This window comes from Eptatretus burgeri, chromosome 1 (genome assembly GCF_056783735.1).
Source record: "Eptatretus burgeri isolate ZD-2024b chromosome 1, Ebu_testis_v1, whole genome shotgun sequence".
Taxonomy (NCBI): domain Eukaryota; kingdom Metazoa; phylum Chordata; class Myxini; order Myxiniformes; family Myxinidae; genus Eptatretus; species Eptatretus burgeri.
The window spans coordinates 78,930,183-78,946,645 of NC_140961.1; the positions used below are offsets into that span (position 1 = coordinate 78,930,183).

Genomic DNA, 16,463 nt, shown 5'->3' on the forward strand with positions numbered 1-16,463 from the left:
GCAAAGTTACCAATATATAGGGTGTCCCCAAAAAATATACAACTTTTAAAATGCTTCGTTTGATCCTAAAAAAGCAGTAATTTTGTCATTAATGCTTCATTTCTTGTTGTGGAGACCCTGAAGTTTATTTTTATACCAAGCAAGCGCCAGAAAAATGCCAAGAATGACCGTACAACAATGGACGAAAATTGTTGAACTTTGGCACCAGATGAAAAGTGTCGTACAGGTGCAAGGTCTTTACTCGAGACATTTCGGTATCCACTTGCGCCACGCACCAAACTTTCAGACAATAAAGTGCACCATGGCAAAGTTTACCAATGTGGGAACCATCTGTGACCTTCACAAGGGTCACAGTGGTTGGAAGAGTACAGGTCGTAGTGAAGAAAATGTAGAAATGGTGAGACAGGCGGTTGTTCAGAGTACAAAAAAGTCGATTCGACAACTTTCTGCCAAGACAAACATTCATAAGAGCACCGTTCAGAGGATCCTTCGCCAAGACATTCATGCCTTTCCATACAAAATTCAAATGGAAAGGGTGCTTACTTATCAACAGAAACGCAAATGACTAGACTTTGCAAATTGGTTCTCAGGAGAGTTGGAGGAAGATGCAGACTTCCTCAAAAAACTTCACATGACGGACAAATGCCATGCTCACTTGTCTGGGGAGGTAAACAAGCAAAACTTTCGGTACTGGGGAACTGAAAATCCTGGTAAAGCATCAACTGAACTGGTGCCTCAATCTGTTCTCAGTCATCATATGGGTGGCGGTTGGTTGGTATGGGATAATTGGTCCATACTTATTTGAAGATGACCAGGGACACACTTGCACGGTAAACCAGAGGAACTATCGCGAAATGATTCAGGAATTCTTTCTGCCTGAGCGTCCTACTCAGGCCCGTAGGAGAAACAACCTGATCCAGATGAGAACCCAGTGGTTCCAGCGGGATGGGGCACCGCCCCATACAGCCAGGGAAACAAGGCGTTTTCTCAACCAACATTTTGAGGGCCACTTTATGTCCCTCTACGAAGACGTTGAGTGGCCACCGTATTCCCCTGACCTTACTCCTCCAGACTTATTCTTGTGGGGGTATCTCAAGGACAGGATTTATGGAAACCCTTGGCCTCAGACTCGTGATCAGCTGAAGGAAAACATCCACCGAGAAATCCAGAACATTCCTCAGGAAACGTTTCCCAAAGTGATGGAGAACATGACAACGCGTTTGTAGGCAGTGATCGGACAACGTGGAGCCGACGTCGAACATGTGGTCTGAAAGAAAACGACGATTCTATTCCGAAATTTAAATTTTGGTGGCAATTTTGACATTGGTACAATAAACTTCAACCTTTCAGCTTTCTATCCAGCCATATATCTTTTTTTAAAATATATGTTATGACCATCCTCTTTGCAGATGAAAAGTTGTATATTTTTTGTGACACCCTGTATTGAAATTCAGCACAAGTATGACGAGTTCAGCAAAACAAGCCGATTCACTCAAACTTTCAATTGCTTCTCTTAAGTTTCACTTCCTCCAAAACTAACTCCCAAACCATTTTTCAAATAGAGGCATAATATTACAAAAGGACAATTTGTTGAGCAGAAAAACAAATCAACAACAAAAACAAAACATATAATGTGTGTGTGTGTGTGTGTGTGTGTGTGTGTGTGTGTGTGTGTGTGTGTGTGTGTGTGTGTGTGTGTGTGTGTGTGTGTGTGTGTGTGTGTGTGTGTGTGTGTGTGTGTGTGTGTGTGTGTGTGTGTATATGTATATATATATATATGTATATATATATATATGTATATATATATATGTATATATATATATATATATATATATATATATATATATATATATATATATATATATATATATATATATATATATGTATATATATATATATATAGTTACGCATCTGGAAAACATATGCATTCAAACATACAGATATCCCAAAAGTCAGTTATTCCGTTAAGTACATGTGAAGACAGGTCCCTTCCTTTTGTCTTGTGGGAGAATCAAAGGTGTGCATTGCGATGTTTTTTTAGGTACCAGTAGGTTATTAAATCTTTACATCCAACAACCATCCCATCCCCCATCATGATCCACTACCCACCCGCTGTCTACTCACACCCTGACTTGCCGAGGCAAGATCTTGCAGCCGTTCCTTGCCGCTTCCACAAACATTCCTTTTCAACATTGTAACTCTTGCATGATGACCTTTTCAACGTTGTAAGTCTTGCTCGACGACCTTTTCAACGTTGTAACTCTTGATTGACGAGTGCAAACACGCGTGGAGGGGTGGGGGTGGGTTTTCCCCAACAAGGCCGAGAACCCCCCCCAAAAGGGCCGGGTCCGTGGAGGCCCTGTCCAATCAGGGCGGACAGTGATGTCTGTTCCACCGAGCCCCCGCTCCGTTCGGGGAGGTCCATAAAAAGACGACACCATCCTCAGTCTTGAGGAGAGTTCTTTGGAGGAGTGAGTTGGTTGGTGTGCGTCGTGTGTTCTGAGCTGGAGTCTGAGTTCAGTTCACTTCAGAAGGAGTTCAGCTCTGCGTGGGGCATTCGAGGGCGTTCGTCGGAGGTTTATTGGAGATGGGGCATTCGTTGCTGGAGTCTGGGGCGTTCGTGGAAGTTTTGCTGGGTCCTGTCCGCGACCCTGACCCCCGCCCTGGGACTCCGACTACTCCTCTCAAGGTCCTCCGCAGACACGAGCCCCACGCGTGTGACTGTGGGCCGGGCTGCACGGCCATTGGCAGGTGCCATACCACGGAGCACCCCCATCCCTCCAACGTGCTGGTACCCCGCCAAACCGCGACCCCAGCTCATCTCTCTCCCTGGCTGCGGGGGTCCTAATAAAACACCTGGGTTTTATTTTCGTGTGTGTGTGTGTGTGTGTGTGTGTGTGTGTGTGTGTGTGTGTGTGTGTGTGTGTGTGTGTGTGTCTGCGTGTATAGTGCTGTCTCTTAAGTGGAACTGCTTAAGTGTTTATTTCTGATCATTGTGAATTCTTTCTTGTATACTCCGTGATAAGTCTTGCTCTGTGTCCTTATTGTAAATAAACCATTATTAGAAATGTTCCCAGTTCGTTTCCGTCCTTTTTCATTGGTCCAGGTCTGAGTTTTAGCTGGGTCTTTGTTCCAGTTAATCTGCTCATCCAAGCCGGCACGTCTTTAGCAGTTCCGCTCGACTGCACCCAAACCGGAGTTGGTGGTCGGGAGTTGGAACTCTACCGCAGTTGGTAGAGTGACCCGGTTCGAGCAAGACGTGCCGAGGGTGTGGTTCCCCGGTAGATGACACCGCGTGGTTAATTAGGTAAATTGGTTCTAGACAAAAAGACCCTACGCTACACGGTGGAAGTATTGGCGTCCACTGTCGGTTAAGCCACCCACCGCCTCACGGAGTTATCCGGAGCGACGGCCTTCAATTCCGGGGAGTCTGGTGGGAGACGACGTAACCTCCCCCACCTTGTGGTCGTTCTCGCCACCGTTCCCCAGCCAGCAACTATATATATATATATATATATATATATATATATATACTTTTTTTTTTTTTTGAAGAAGCAATTCAAAGTAAATGTGCTAAATTACAGGAAAAAGGAACCTGGAATTTGTGAGAAAGAAACACAAATCGAAGTATGAAAAATCTGTTGCTTAGAATGGTGAGGACAGAATGGCTCTGTTTTTTTGGGGGTTTTTTTTTGCAGAATGACCCTTTTTCACTTCCCTCTCCTCCAGTTTAATCAAATCCGGGCCGAGTTTTTCTGCAATGTCTTTGCAGTCAATGAACGAGTCCAAGTTGTGTATCTCCGCGTTAGCCTTATAACCTGTCAAGTTATGTTTGAGCGTACCTGCAGATGCTGCATATACCATCTTGTTTTTAATCGGGTCAAGGTCATCACACCATATAAGTACAAGATCCTGCTTTTTGATCACAGTTGTTTTATATTCCACGTTGTACAAGATATAGCAGCAGTTGTCTCATTTGCGCAAAATATCAGTTAAAGCTTTATGAGCATCTTCCACTGTTATGCTGATGTCGTCTACCTTGATAAAACTCTTTTGATCAATCTTTATTTTGTTGTCTTGGATGATAAACAAGACAATCTTCTGCCTATCAGTTGCATTCTTCATCCTCAGGAAGCATCCTCAGGAAGTAAAACTTCATTATGAACTGCTACACCAGACATTGTCTTGCAATCACGCTACACACAAAGAAAACGTGAACAAACAGATTCGACTGCACCTATGGTGCAGTCTCTTTGCACCAAATGAAGAAAAATTGGCAGAACAACTGAAATTAGTGAAACGGTAATCCAATGACATTCAAATGCAATTTGGCCATGATAAATGTGCCAAGTGCATATTCGTACAGAGTAAACAAACAAACAAACAATTTTTTTTTCAAAGAATTAAAAAAAAAATACGTCAAATACAACAATACAGGAACGAGAAAATGGAGCGTCATACAAATACCTTGGAATATACAAGTGTCAAAGCCATTAACCAACTTGCAATCCCAGTAATCCAGTACATTTGCGGAATAATAAACTGGCCACAATCACAAATCGATAAATGACATATCAAAACAAGGAAACTCCTCACTATCCACAATATATTCTACAAAAACCAATGCATCCCGAGAACGGTGAGACAACTGTCGGATTGGCCGAGTACGCGAAAAATTTGATAGACTACCCAATCCAATTTGGAAGCAAACACGAAGACAGCAATCCAGAAAGGGTATCCCTAACCCACTGAGCAGAGAATTTCCCAAAACAGGTGCAAAATAGGTGTCATTCATGAAACTGCTATTGAGTGTTGGTGCTGCTGAAGCAGTCACGAGGCTACAATCCCAGGTGGGTTGCCGCTCCCACTGAGTAAGTCAGGGCAGGAATTTGGAATTTGGCCATGGTGGCCTCTGATCACTTGCATCATCTTCGAGAAGGACACCGTGAGATATTTAACGTCCTCCAACTAATGCCGGCAGAGGGGACATCGTTTCTCTTCTGGCAGATGAGATGGCACGGCACACACACTGATGAATCACCCGACCTGTGAAACATCAGGATGATAGTTTATAGCCAGGCTAAGATTCAAACCCAGGCTCGACAGCTTAGATTTGAGTGCGCATACCTGTAGGCCATTGGTCCCCAACCTGCATCCCACGGCGCCCTATACTGCAGCCCGCGAGAATTTTCCAATCAAAACACATTTCCATGTAGCAATTTTAAAGGGGTTTACACAATGCCACTGCCGGCCGGCGCCGTGACCTGAAAAGCCTTACACAATGCCGTTGCCGGCCACTGCCGCTTACCACCGGGAGGAATCAAATCAATTTGATTTTACCTTCCGGCATCTTGCGGCAGTATTTAAAATTAATTACACCCTGAACGGAAATTTGTTCAGAATTACAGTGCGTGAACAATGCATCGATCGAATACCTATAAAATTTATTAATTAAAAAAACAATACTCCAATAAACCCCAAATGTTGTATCGATTTCTCAACACAAACGTTGTGTGACAGTATCAAGTTTCTCAATAAAATGCATCAATTTTTTTCTGTCTCCCAACATACATGGGAGTGGTGAATGCGGCCCATGGGATCAAAAGGTTGGGGCCCACTGCTCTAGGCCATCCTGCCAGCCCTGGTGTATCTTATGATTCCCAATTAGCATGGGTAATAAGGATTATCCTATAATTAATGTCATTAAGTTGATGTTCCAGACACACATGCAGATGTATTTGGTTCAATTAACCATGGTTCAGTTGTCATTTTGACATGTGATATTTGTCACGTACAGATCAAACTATTGTTATTCAACGACTTTCATGCTTTATTGGAGACTAGCAACTACCACCCGTTGCTTTGCTGACGTGGATACTAAGGGGGTGGAGAGAGAGAGAGAAGGGGGGGGGGGGGAGTGTGAGCAGATGGAGGGGAGCGAGGGAGGGAGAGTGAGGAGAGGTGGGGGAAGGGAAGGCAGAGGTGCGGTGTAGCATTAATTACGATTCATACTGTCATCAAAATGATTCTGCATTGGATAACAGTGAAGATGGAAACAAAGTAATGTCTGAAATCCATTTTCTACCAGTCATACTATAAATACCGCCCGGAGACAAAACTCGCCGAACGCGTCCGGAAGTACAGTCGGTTTTAACTTTTAACCCTCAGCACCCAAACACCATTCAAGCAATCACGTTTTTCTTTGCCCTTGTGGCTGGTTTTAAAGCAATTGCCAATTGTTTAATTTATATAAATCGGGTGTGCTTTGGAAAGCCCACGCCGATTACTGGCACGGCGATCTGCCATCGTCATACCAGCCTGTGCTGATTACCAATACTGATCTTGCTTTAAAGCAAAATCATATTTAATAATAGTTGAAGTAAAATAACCATTCTCCTCATGGGGGGGGGGCACCATGTGGGATTACTTTGAAAAATTACCGTTTGTCAATGATGTGTACGTTATATATGAATACGTAATGGACCATTACATATTTTTGGAACCTGTGTATAAAAAACTATGCATTTAATTTTCTTTTTATCACCGATATACCGGTATATACTGGCCACAATCTTGCAGCCGTTTGCGCTTGCAGTCTGAGGCGCTGTTGACGGACGAGGAGTGGAGATAAAGGACTCATCAAGAGTATATCGATGCCATCGGCGCCTAATTTGTGATAAGTGCATATTTCATGGATTTCACTTGAGTGTAATGTGCAAGAGTGGATCCATGTTGATTATTGTAAAAGTTAGATTTGTATGTACAAACTATTAATGGTGTACATTTCTGACAGTATCTTCACAATGAGAGGAAAGTCCTTCATGGGGACATGAAGAGCGCAAATGTTGTTGTGATGGGGGACTTTGAACAAATCAAGATCTGTGATGTTGGAGTTTCCCTGGAGCTTGAGGAGAACTTGAAGTGTGAGTACACGGGTGACCTAAGGGTGATGGTGTTTTTATTTATTTATTTAGAGGACAGTATTCTCATTCTTCAACACGCCTACTAAACATTGTACACCCCCATTTCCTTTTTGGTTCACGAGTCAGTAAGTGACCACTATATTCGTTATGGGTGTGTGTCTGTCTGTCTGTCTGTCCCAAGCATAGCTCCGTGGGTTTTGATCCGATCCTGATAAAATATGGGTGGGAGGTTTATATCATGATCTTGTTGTGTTTTTCTGAGAATGGGCGTGCTGCGCCCATTATGGGTGGAGCCATGCCCAAAAAAACGTGTTTTTAGGGGGTAGCCGATTTCAAGTTACATCTTCTCCGAGGGGGTTTGTCGAATCTGGTAGGGGTTTCGGTATTTGGTTAGCGCGATGGCACCTGCATTGCCCCACGGAGCTCGATTTTTCATTTTCATCACAAGGTCATGAACTTAGAAAATGTCAAAAAAAATCAATAAATTGGGCATCGAGCTCCTTGGGTTTTCAACTGTTTCGAATGAAAGTTGGTATGCAAGTCGTGCTCTTCGAGTACCACAACTTTCATCATTTACGTTTTTCCCGATTCCCGCCAGTTTGCCCGTGGCGTCCCCTCGAAAGTCAAAAAAAAAGGCGAACCATGTACATTGCTCGTGAACCATCGCCATCTCCAGACTTGTCATTTTTTAATATCAATACTCATGACCATCCTTGTCATTTTCACCACATTTGTTACCGCATCGCGCAAAGCAGGGTTAAGCAATTGGTTCAATCGATGTCTAACAGACGTCAGTCGATGATCGAGGAACTACTTCATTGCAATTGAATTATATATATTTGAACACTGCAGAGCCTGGTGTTGGCGCAGTGGTTAGGGCAGTGGCTTGGGACCCAAAAGGTCCTGAGTTCTAGCCCCGTTGGGACACTGAATTATATATATATATATATATATATATATATATATATATATATATATATATATATATATATATATATATACCAAGTCGAAAACACCAGGGGGTTGACTCAGCCTGCCATCCTTCTGAGGTCGGCGAAATGAATACCAGTTGTACTGGGCCTGGTGTATGCCCCGGTTAGAATAGGTGTACCATATCCCTGTGTGTCGTAAGAGGCGACCAGGGTTGCGTCAGGAAGGGCATCCGGCATAAAAACCTATGCCAAATCATTATGCGGACAACAAAACGAATTTCCATACCGGATCGGTCGAGGCCCGGGTTACCAACGACCGCCACCGGTACCGGTGGTCAGCAGGGTACCAGTGGAAATTGTGCTACTGCTGGGCGAAGGAGGAGAAGGAGACTGGGAAGGCGAGTCTGGAGGCAGTGGGAGAGGGGGAAGGGTAGAAGTGTGCAGGTGAGAGTTGGAACTCTGAATGTTGGGACGATGACTGGCAAAGGGCAAGAGTTGGCTGATATGATGGAGAGAAGAAAGGTTGACATACTGTGTGTACAAGAGACCAAGTGGATGGGGAGTAAGGCTAGGAGCATTGGAGGTGGTTTCAAACTGTTCTACCATGGTGTGGATGGGAGGAGAAATAGTGTCGGGGTAATCCTGAAGGAAGATTATGTCAAGAGGGTATTGGAGGTGAGGAGAGTGTCTGACCGAGTGATGAGTGTGAAGTTGGAAATTGAAGGGGTGATGATGAATGTCATCAGTGCATATGCCCCACATATGGGGTGTGAGATGGAGTATAAAGAAGATTTCTGGAGTGAGTTAGATGAAGTGGTGGAGAGTGTATCCAAGGATGAAAGAGTGGTGATTGGAGCAGATTTCAATGGGCATGTTGGGGAAGGGAATAAAGAGGATGAGGAGGTGATGGGTAGGTACGGTCTCAACAAGAGAAATGTGGAAGGGCAAATGGTGGTAGAGTTTGCAAAAAGAATGGAACTGGCAGTGGTAAATACGTATTTCAAGAAGAAGGAGGAACACAGGGTGACATACAAGAGTGGAGGAAAGTGCACACAGCTGGATTACATCTTAAGCAGGAGATGCAACCTGAAAGAGATTAGGACTGTAAGGTGGTGGCAGGGGAGAGTGTAGCTCGACAGCATCGATTGGTGGTCTGTAGGATGATTTTAGAGGTGAGGTTGAGGAAGAGAGTGAGGGCTGAACCAAGGACCAGATGGTGGAAGCTGAAGGAGGAAGACTGTTGCATGAAATTTAGGGAGGAGGTGAGACAGGCGTTGGATGGTGGTAAAGATGGGTGGGATGATTGGGCAACTACAGCAGAAGTGGTGAGGGAGATAGCTAGGAAGGTACTTGGTGTGACATCTGGACAGAGGAAGGAAGATAAGGAGACTTGGTGGTGGAACGAGGAAGTACAGGAAAGTATAAGGAAGAAGGGGTTGGCGAAAAGGAAGTGGGATAGTCTCAGAGATGAAGAAAGTAGGCAGGAGTACAAGGAGTGGCGGCGAAAGGCAAAAAGAGAGGTGGCAAAGGCCAAGGAAAAGGCACATGACGAGCTGTATGCGAAGTTGGATACAAAAGAAGGGGAAAAGGATTTATACAGATTGGCAAGACAGAGGGACCGAGCTGGGAAGGATGTGCTGCAGGTTCGGGTGATAAAGGACGCAAATGGGAATGTGTTGACGAGCGAGGAGAGTGTGTTGAGAAGGTGGATGGAGTACTTTGAGGAGCTGATGAACGAAGAAAATGAGAGAGAGACAAGGTTGGAAGAAGTGGAGATCGTGAATCTGGAAGTGGGGTGGATCAGTAAGGATGAAGTGAGGACTGCTATGAAGAGGATGAAGAGTGGAAAGGTGGTTGGCCCAGATGGTATACCAGTGGAGGCATGGAAGTGCTTAGGAGAGATGGCAGTGGGGTTGTTAATCAGATTGTTTAATAATGTCTTGGAAAGTGAGAGGATGCCAGAGGAGTGGAGATAAAGTGTACTGGTTCCGATTTTCAAGAATAAGGGTCATGTGCAGAGCTGTGGAAATTACAGGGGGATAAAGTTGTTAAGCCACACCATGAAGTTGTGGGAAAGAGTAGTGGAAGCTGGGTTGAGAAGAGAGGTGATGATCTGTGAGCAGCAATATGGGTTTATGCCAGGAAAGAGCACCACTGATGCAATGTTTGCTTTGAGAATGTTGATGGAGAAGTAAAGGGAAAGCCAGAAGGAGTTACATTGTGTGTTTGTGGATTTAGAGAAAGCTTATGATAGGGTGCCAAGAGAGGAGTTGTGGCATTGTATGAGGAAGTCGGGAGTGGTGGAGAAGTATGTGAGGATCGTGCAGGATATGTACGAGGACAGTGTGACAGCGGTGAGGTGTGCGGTAGGAATGACGGACCGGTTTAAGGTAAAAGTGGGATTGCACCAAGGATCGACTCTGAGCCCTTTCCTGTTTGCAATGGTGATGGACAGGTTGACGGACGAGATCAGACTGGAGTCTCCATGGACTATGATGTTCGCAGATGACATCATGATCTGTATGGAGAGTAGGGAGAAGGCTGAGGCGAGCCTCGAGAGGTGGGAGGTACGCACTGGAGAGAAGGGGAATGATAGTCAGTCGGAGTAAGACGGAGTACATGTGCGTAAATGAGAGGGAGGGTGGTGGTATGGTGCAGTTGCAAGGAGTTGAGGTGGGGAAGGTGGATGGGTTTAAATACTTGGGATCAACTGTCCAAAGTAACGGTGAGTGTGGGAGAGAAGTGAAAAAGAGAGTGCAGGCAGGATGGAGTGGTTGGAGAAGAGTTGCAGGAGTGATTTGTGACAGAAGGGTAGCTGCAAGAGTGAAGAGGAAAGTATGTAAGACGGTAGTGAGACTTGCTATGTTGTATGGTTTGGAGGCGGTGGCACTAACAAAAAGACAGGAAGCGGAGCTGGAGGTGGCAGAGTTAATGATGCTGCGATTTTCGTTGGGAGTGACGAGGATGGATAGAATAAGAAATGAGTATATTAGAGGGACAGCGCAGGTAGGACGGTTTGGAGACAAAGTGAGAGAGGCGAGATTGAGATGGTTTGGACATGTGCACAGGAGGGAAGCGGAGTATATCGGGAGAAGGATGTTGAAGATGGAGCCGCCAGGCAGGAGGAGAAGAGGAAGGCCAAAGAAGAGGTTCATGGATACGGTGAGGGCAGACATGCGGGTGGTTGGAGTGTCAATGGAAGATGTGGAGGATAGAGCGAAATGGAGACGGTTGATCCGCTGTGGCGACTCCTAACGGGAGCTAGCCGAAAGAAGAAGAAGAAGAAGATATTTGAACACTGTAGAACACAAATCAGAACATGAACTTGCAGTTTTAGCAGTACTTTGCTCTGAATTTGACAATTTGTACGGTTTCTTGTCCCGAGCACGCATGTACACAGCATGGTAAAGCAATTGCTTCAATCTGTCTGTCAGTTTCACAGTCAATCAAAATTGAAAACTTACTGTTTCTCGGGACGTTATGAAGGACACAAAAAACAGGCACGAATAACTCATTTAACATGTTCAAAGGAGGGTGCATCGACAGCGGAAAACTTCCGATTCAATTGTCTGTTTTTACCTCTGCCACCTAAGGTGGACAGAGGTTATGTTTTCACCCCTGTCTGTCTGTCTGTCTGTGAGCAAGATATCTCACAAAGTTGTGAATGGATTAGGACTAAATTTGGTGTGTGACAAGGCCGAATTTATTTAGACTTTGGTGATGATCCAGATCCGGATACCAGAATTTTTCAAGCTATTCTTCCCCATTGAGAGATATGGTAAAAACGATACGTAGCACAATGTCTCAAGAAGTTTAAGATGGATTCGGCTGAAATTTGGAGGACAGGTTGCGTATGTGACGAGGACAAATTGATTCAATTTTGGTGAAGATCCGAATCTGGATCCGGATATAAGAATTTTTTTTTTTACTTTCAAGGTGATTCTTCACCATTGGGAGATGGGGCCTAAAACGATATATCGATACATGGCATATTTCAAAAAGTTGTGGATGGATTATGAACACACTTGGTGGATGAGTTGGGTAGGTGACGAGATTTTCGTTAATGTCTGAATGCAGATCTGGCCTATCAGCGGGATACAAAGCGTGAACTGTTCAGCCTGGTGGAGGTATGCACTCTACTGAGTGCCCTTCTCGTTTATTGTTTCTCTTGTTGTGCACTTCCCATAATTCATCAACGTTTTCACCTTTATGATGCACCACAAACCATGTTTTGGAAATTTATCCAACTGCAATCCATGTTCTAACCTATTTTCAGGCATATTGGTTGCCTCCAATTCCTTTCTGTCTTTGTCTCTCTTCTCCTCCAACTTGTGACCCACGGAAGGGATTGAACTAAACTCGGCAGAAGTACGGCCTGTAATACAAATATGAACCAATTTGATTTTGGGTTCAACAGGTCAAAGATCATGCTCCTTCTAAAAATATTTTTTGCAGACCATAAGTTGAGTTCAAATCATCTGATGCTTCTCTCTTGCTTTCGCTCTCATGTGACGTTTAATTTTTCATGTGAACTTTTAATTGGGATCAAATGTAACATTGGGTTGATAGGTAATGTGAGTGAAGCTTATCATACGATGCATAATTTCAGCAGTATTTGTTTAATATTGTTAATGCCACAAGGCAAAGATGAAAATAAATGGATTCGCTAATTGTACTTCATTATTCCACTCACAAGAACATAACAGAGTGCTCTTATCCGAGTTTATTTGCTGACCAGAACTTTTTTTTTTCTCGATCACTTTTCCCCAAACTTGTTCCGTTTGTAAATTTTGCAGTGAAAGATCCCAAAGCGTTCTACACAGGTACACAGCCTTGGATTCCATCTGAGGCGCTTTTCGGAAAAGAGATCACGGACAAGGCTGACATTTATGCTTATGGGCTCGTCCTGTGGGAGATGATGACCTTGGAGATCCCACATGTTATCCTGCCAGATAGCTGTGATGAAGGTAAATCTCCATGTTGTTGTTGTTTTTATGGAATCGATTGAAGTCGACTTAAAAATTAAAATGATCAAACAAATAAAATGATGTCTTGCCTTCCAGTGGAAAGTATCATGCAATAAATGTCAGTTGATAGGTTAGACCGTTGGAGGATCTGGTAGGGAGGTATCATTGAAAACAGTGTTTCTCTCTTTTAAAGTTGGAAAAGCACAAGAGGGGTTTTGTTTTTTTAATGAGAGCCACATTGATGCTAAAACCTTACAATCACACTGGTTTCTATCTGTCTGACCGGGATACATTTGGTTGTTACTCATCCAACCTCAACCAAACTTTCCAAGGGGACTATAGGTCATATGACAGATGTTGTCGTAACTTAATTTGCCAGCTCCCCCAGGGGGTTTTCCACCTTGGACAAGCGGCATGTGAAGCTGTATAAATAGCTTATCGTGGCGTTTCGTGCGGCACACCAACCAAAAGTTAAAAAAAGAATGGAATAACCACAAACTATTCAGTCAATACCGTGCAAGTTTATTTTTTTTAAACAGTCACTGCTGCTGTTTTACACTAAACCGACAGACCACTAGCTAGGCTGCAAACTGGGCCACAATGATCTTGAGCCAATGAAGATGCTTAAATGAGTCTTTCTGCATGAACGATGTATCCCATTATTGCCTGTCCAGTTCTTCTAACCCTCAGGTGATTCGTGGACTGTATATGGATTGTTTATAACTTATACTTGGAGCTTCATGTGTCATTTCTCCCAGCAATGACTTCAAGTGTGATGTGCGATATTTCCCCCGACACCCTATTGGCTCAAACCATTTAATCATGAAGACTAGGGGGTGGGGGGAGCACGTTCTCATCCAGTGCTTTGAAATTTGTGATACCTAGAGGGGGGGGGGACTATACAAAATCATGATTTCTTAATTTCCTTTAATAAGCTCCAGATATTAAAGGGAAAACTGTATGCAGCTTGTATTAGAAGTGTGATGTTGTATGGCAGCGAAACATGGGTGATCAAAGAGGATGAATGGAGGTGTGAACGAAATGAAATGAGAATGGTGAGGTGGATGTGTGATGTGACACTGAAGGATAGAAAATCAAATGTGGAATTAAGAGATAGATTAGGTGTAGAAAGCATTAGTGAGGTTATGCGTGGGGGTAGGTTGAGATGGTTTGGACATGTGGAAAGGATGTGGGTGGGTAGTTGTGTGAAGAGGTGTATAAATATGAATGTGAATGGAAGGAGAGCGAGAGGCCGTCTGAGGAAAACATGGGATATGTTGCTGAGAGATGATCTTGGAGTTAAAGGTCTAACAAGACCTCCATCTCCATCTGTAATGTCCATCTCGTACCTCCACCTCCTTTCCTGGGAAAGCCACATTTCAAACCTCGCCTCCAAAGCCAGTCGCCGACTGGGAATCCTCCGTCGTGCAAAGTCCTTCCTCGGCTCACCTGAGCTCCTGACCACTTACAAAGCTTTCGTCAGCAACCTGATGGAGTACTGCTCTCCCCTCTGGGCTGGTGCTCCTGCCTCTCACCTTTCTCAGCTTCACGCTGTGGAAACCAAGGCATTTCGGATCATTGGCATCTCCCACGATGAGGCTGAGTCTTTGGGCCTCTCACCGCAGGCTGGTCGGTGGTCTTTCTGTCTTCTACCGTCTCCTCTCCAGCCTCGCCCCCCCCCCCGCTCTCTCTGTGATTCGTCCCTACCACATTTCCGCAGGGCGCTCAAGGTCCGCCAAAAAACCCCTTCTGGTAAAACTACCAAAATCACGAATCACTGCTCACCTTCACTCTTTCATTCCTCTTTTTTTCCCGCCTTTGGAATAAACTCCCTCACTCTACTCAATCCCATTCTTCCCTCCAGGCCTTCAAAACAGCTGTTCACCACCACCTCTTATCATCCTCCATCCAAATCCTCGATCTTTTCTACCCCTGATAATCCACCCAAACCCACCTCCTTAAATTCCCTGCTTTCCTTCCTGAAAGTCCCTGTAATATCCATCTTGTATACCCCGTGTTCCCCGCCCCATCCCTCTCCTTTCCACAGAAATCCTAATGTCTCTGTTCCCCACTGTTTTGTCCTTCCCACTCCCGCCCCTCTTGTCTCATGCCCCCCCCCCCTTGCTGTGCGTTGTGCGTTCGCTCTCATACAAGCCTCGACAAGGTATACAAAAAGAAAAGAAAAGAGGGCTAGCAAGGGAATGTGCAACCTGTAAAAAGCAGCCATTAGGTGAACCACGACTTACACATGCAAGCATGGAAACGGCCATAAAAGTGATGATGATGATACACCATAACTTCCCCTAATGTTGGTGAAACTTTTTGCCATAATGAATATGTTAATTTACTCTCAACAGCGAGGCAAAACTATTGTGTAAAGCTCATGTCATTTATTTTCATGGAAATAATCTTGCATTTTCATTTTTAGAGATACTTTAGAAAGGGAAGAGACGGTGCATTTGATTCGCAAGCTAATTTTGCTTGAGGTTCGTGCTAAGTGTGGAATGTTTGAAATTTTTCTCTGTGCAGACGACTCGATGATTCAGGAAGAACTCGATGATGCTTACCAAGTCTCACTGGGCACTCGACCAGCACTGCCTTTCTTGGGTCCAGATTACCAGCGTATGATGGAATTGTGTGCTGCTTGCACAGATGAAAGTCCTCATGGTCGGCCGTCTGCACAGCAAATCGTCCTAGCCCTGCAGGATTTGGTTTAACATGCACGCTGTCAAAGTCATACAACAGGTAGTTTTCATCAGAATTTAATCAAGCCAAATACTTCATTGGAAACAAAATAGTTTGTTATGTTTGAACTTTTCCTCCCCTGAATTAAAATAATGTGTTGAATGCGTGGAGCTACTGTTTTCTTTATAATATGGTTATGCAAGGATAAAACGGGCTGTATTCTGTTTGCGTGTGAGTCTGAACACAGATATACTTTATCATTCATTCTCAGATCTACTGCCATATGAGGCACTGGTATAAAGGATGGGAGAGATGACAAACATCATAACTCCTGGGGAGGGGTGAAACATCAACGGGGAAAAAGACAGGACTAATGGCGAACAAGGGGTGACATAATTGAACATCAGAGATCAAAGACTGAGATCGAGGTTGGGTGTGAACTAGAGGTCACAAGGAGTTTGTACCGTAAAAGGAATATGGGAAAAGGGTCAAGAGACGATGCATAATCGTACTAAAATAAGGCAATTCTCTATGCATGTTATGTATGTATGTATATCTGATCATTCTAGAATCAACAATGGCTGGACAAAACTTTGCATATGTGCTCAGGGTACCTAGGGTCAGGTCAGGTCATGGGCACAATTCTCCGCTCACCCCTCTACCCCGCACCCGGCGAGAATGAGGAGACGACTTGCGATTTTCGCCTGTACGTGGAGAATAGTGCAAGTGGTTTAACCACTGTTCCTCTGCTGGAGGGAGCGGGTATTGATGCCTTTTTCACTCATGGAGGGAACAGGTGTTACTATTGGTAAAAGGATATGGAACAGGATCTTGAGGAAGGAGGGGATATATAAACCATATTTCGCTCCCAGTGGGAGCGGTTGTTGCTCGAATAGATAAATATGAATGGTCATGGTAACAGCTAGCTTCGTAGCTACTTCAAGGAGTAACGCCCC

The 16,463-nt window shown here is 44.3% G+C and overlaps 1 protein-coding gene and 1 pseudogene across 2 annotated transcripts in view; one reads left to right on the plus strand and one right to left on the minus strand.

Annotated features, from left to right (window-relative positions):
* PBK (PDZ binding kinase) overlaps positions 1-15,669 on the plus strand; it is a 41,290-nt gene extending 25,621 nt beyond the window's left edge. Inside the window, exons 6-8 of the mRNA XM_085889900.1 lie at positions 6,794-6,923; positions 12,652-12,822; positions 15,352-15,669. Of these exons, the coding sequence (XP_085746026.1) occupies positions 6,794-6,923; positions 12,652-12,822; positions 15,352-15,539 (489 nt within the window). The 3' untranslated portion in view covers positions 15,540-15,669. The remainder of the gene's footprint in view (positions 1-6,793; positions 6,924-12,651; positions 12,823-15,351) is intronic.
* On the minus strand, positions 1,917-6,798 carry LOC147034812 (cofilin-2-like; annotated as a pseudogene). The gene is made up of 2 exons (XR_015060427.1): positions 5,128-6,798; positions 1,917-5,046 (listed from the first exon to the last, which is right to left on the minus strand). The product of XR_015060427.1 is annotated as a cofilin-2-like (transcript).
* Positions 15,670-16,463: the final 794 nt, after the last annotated feature.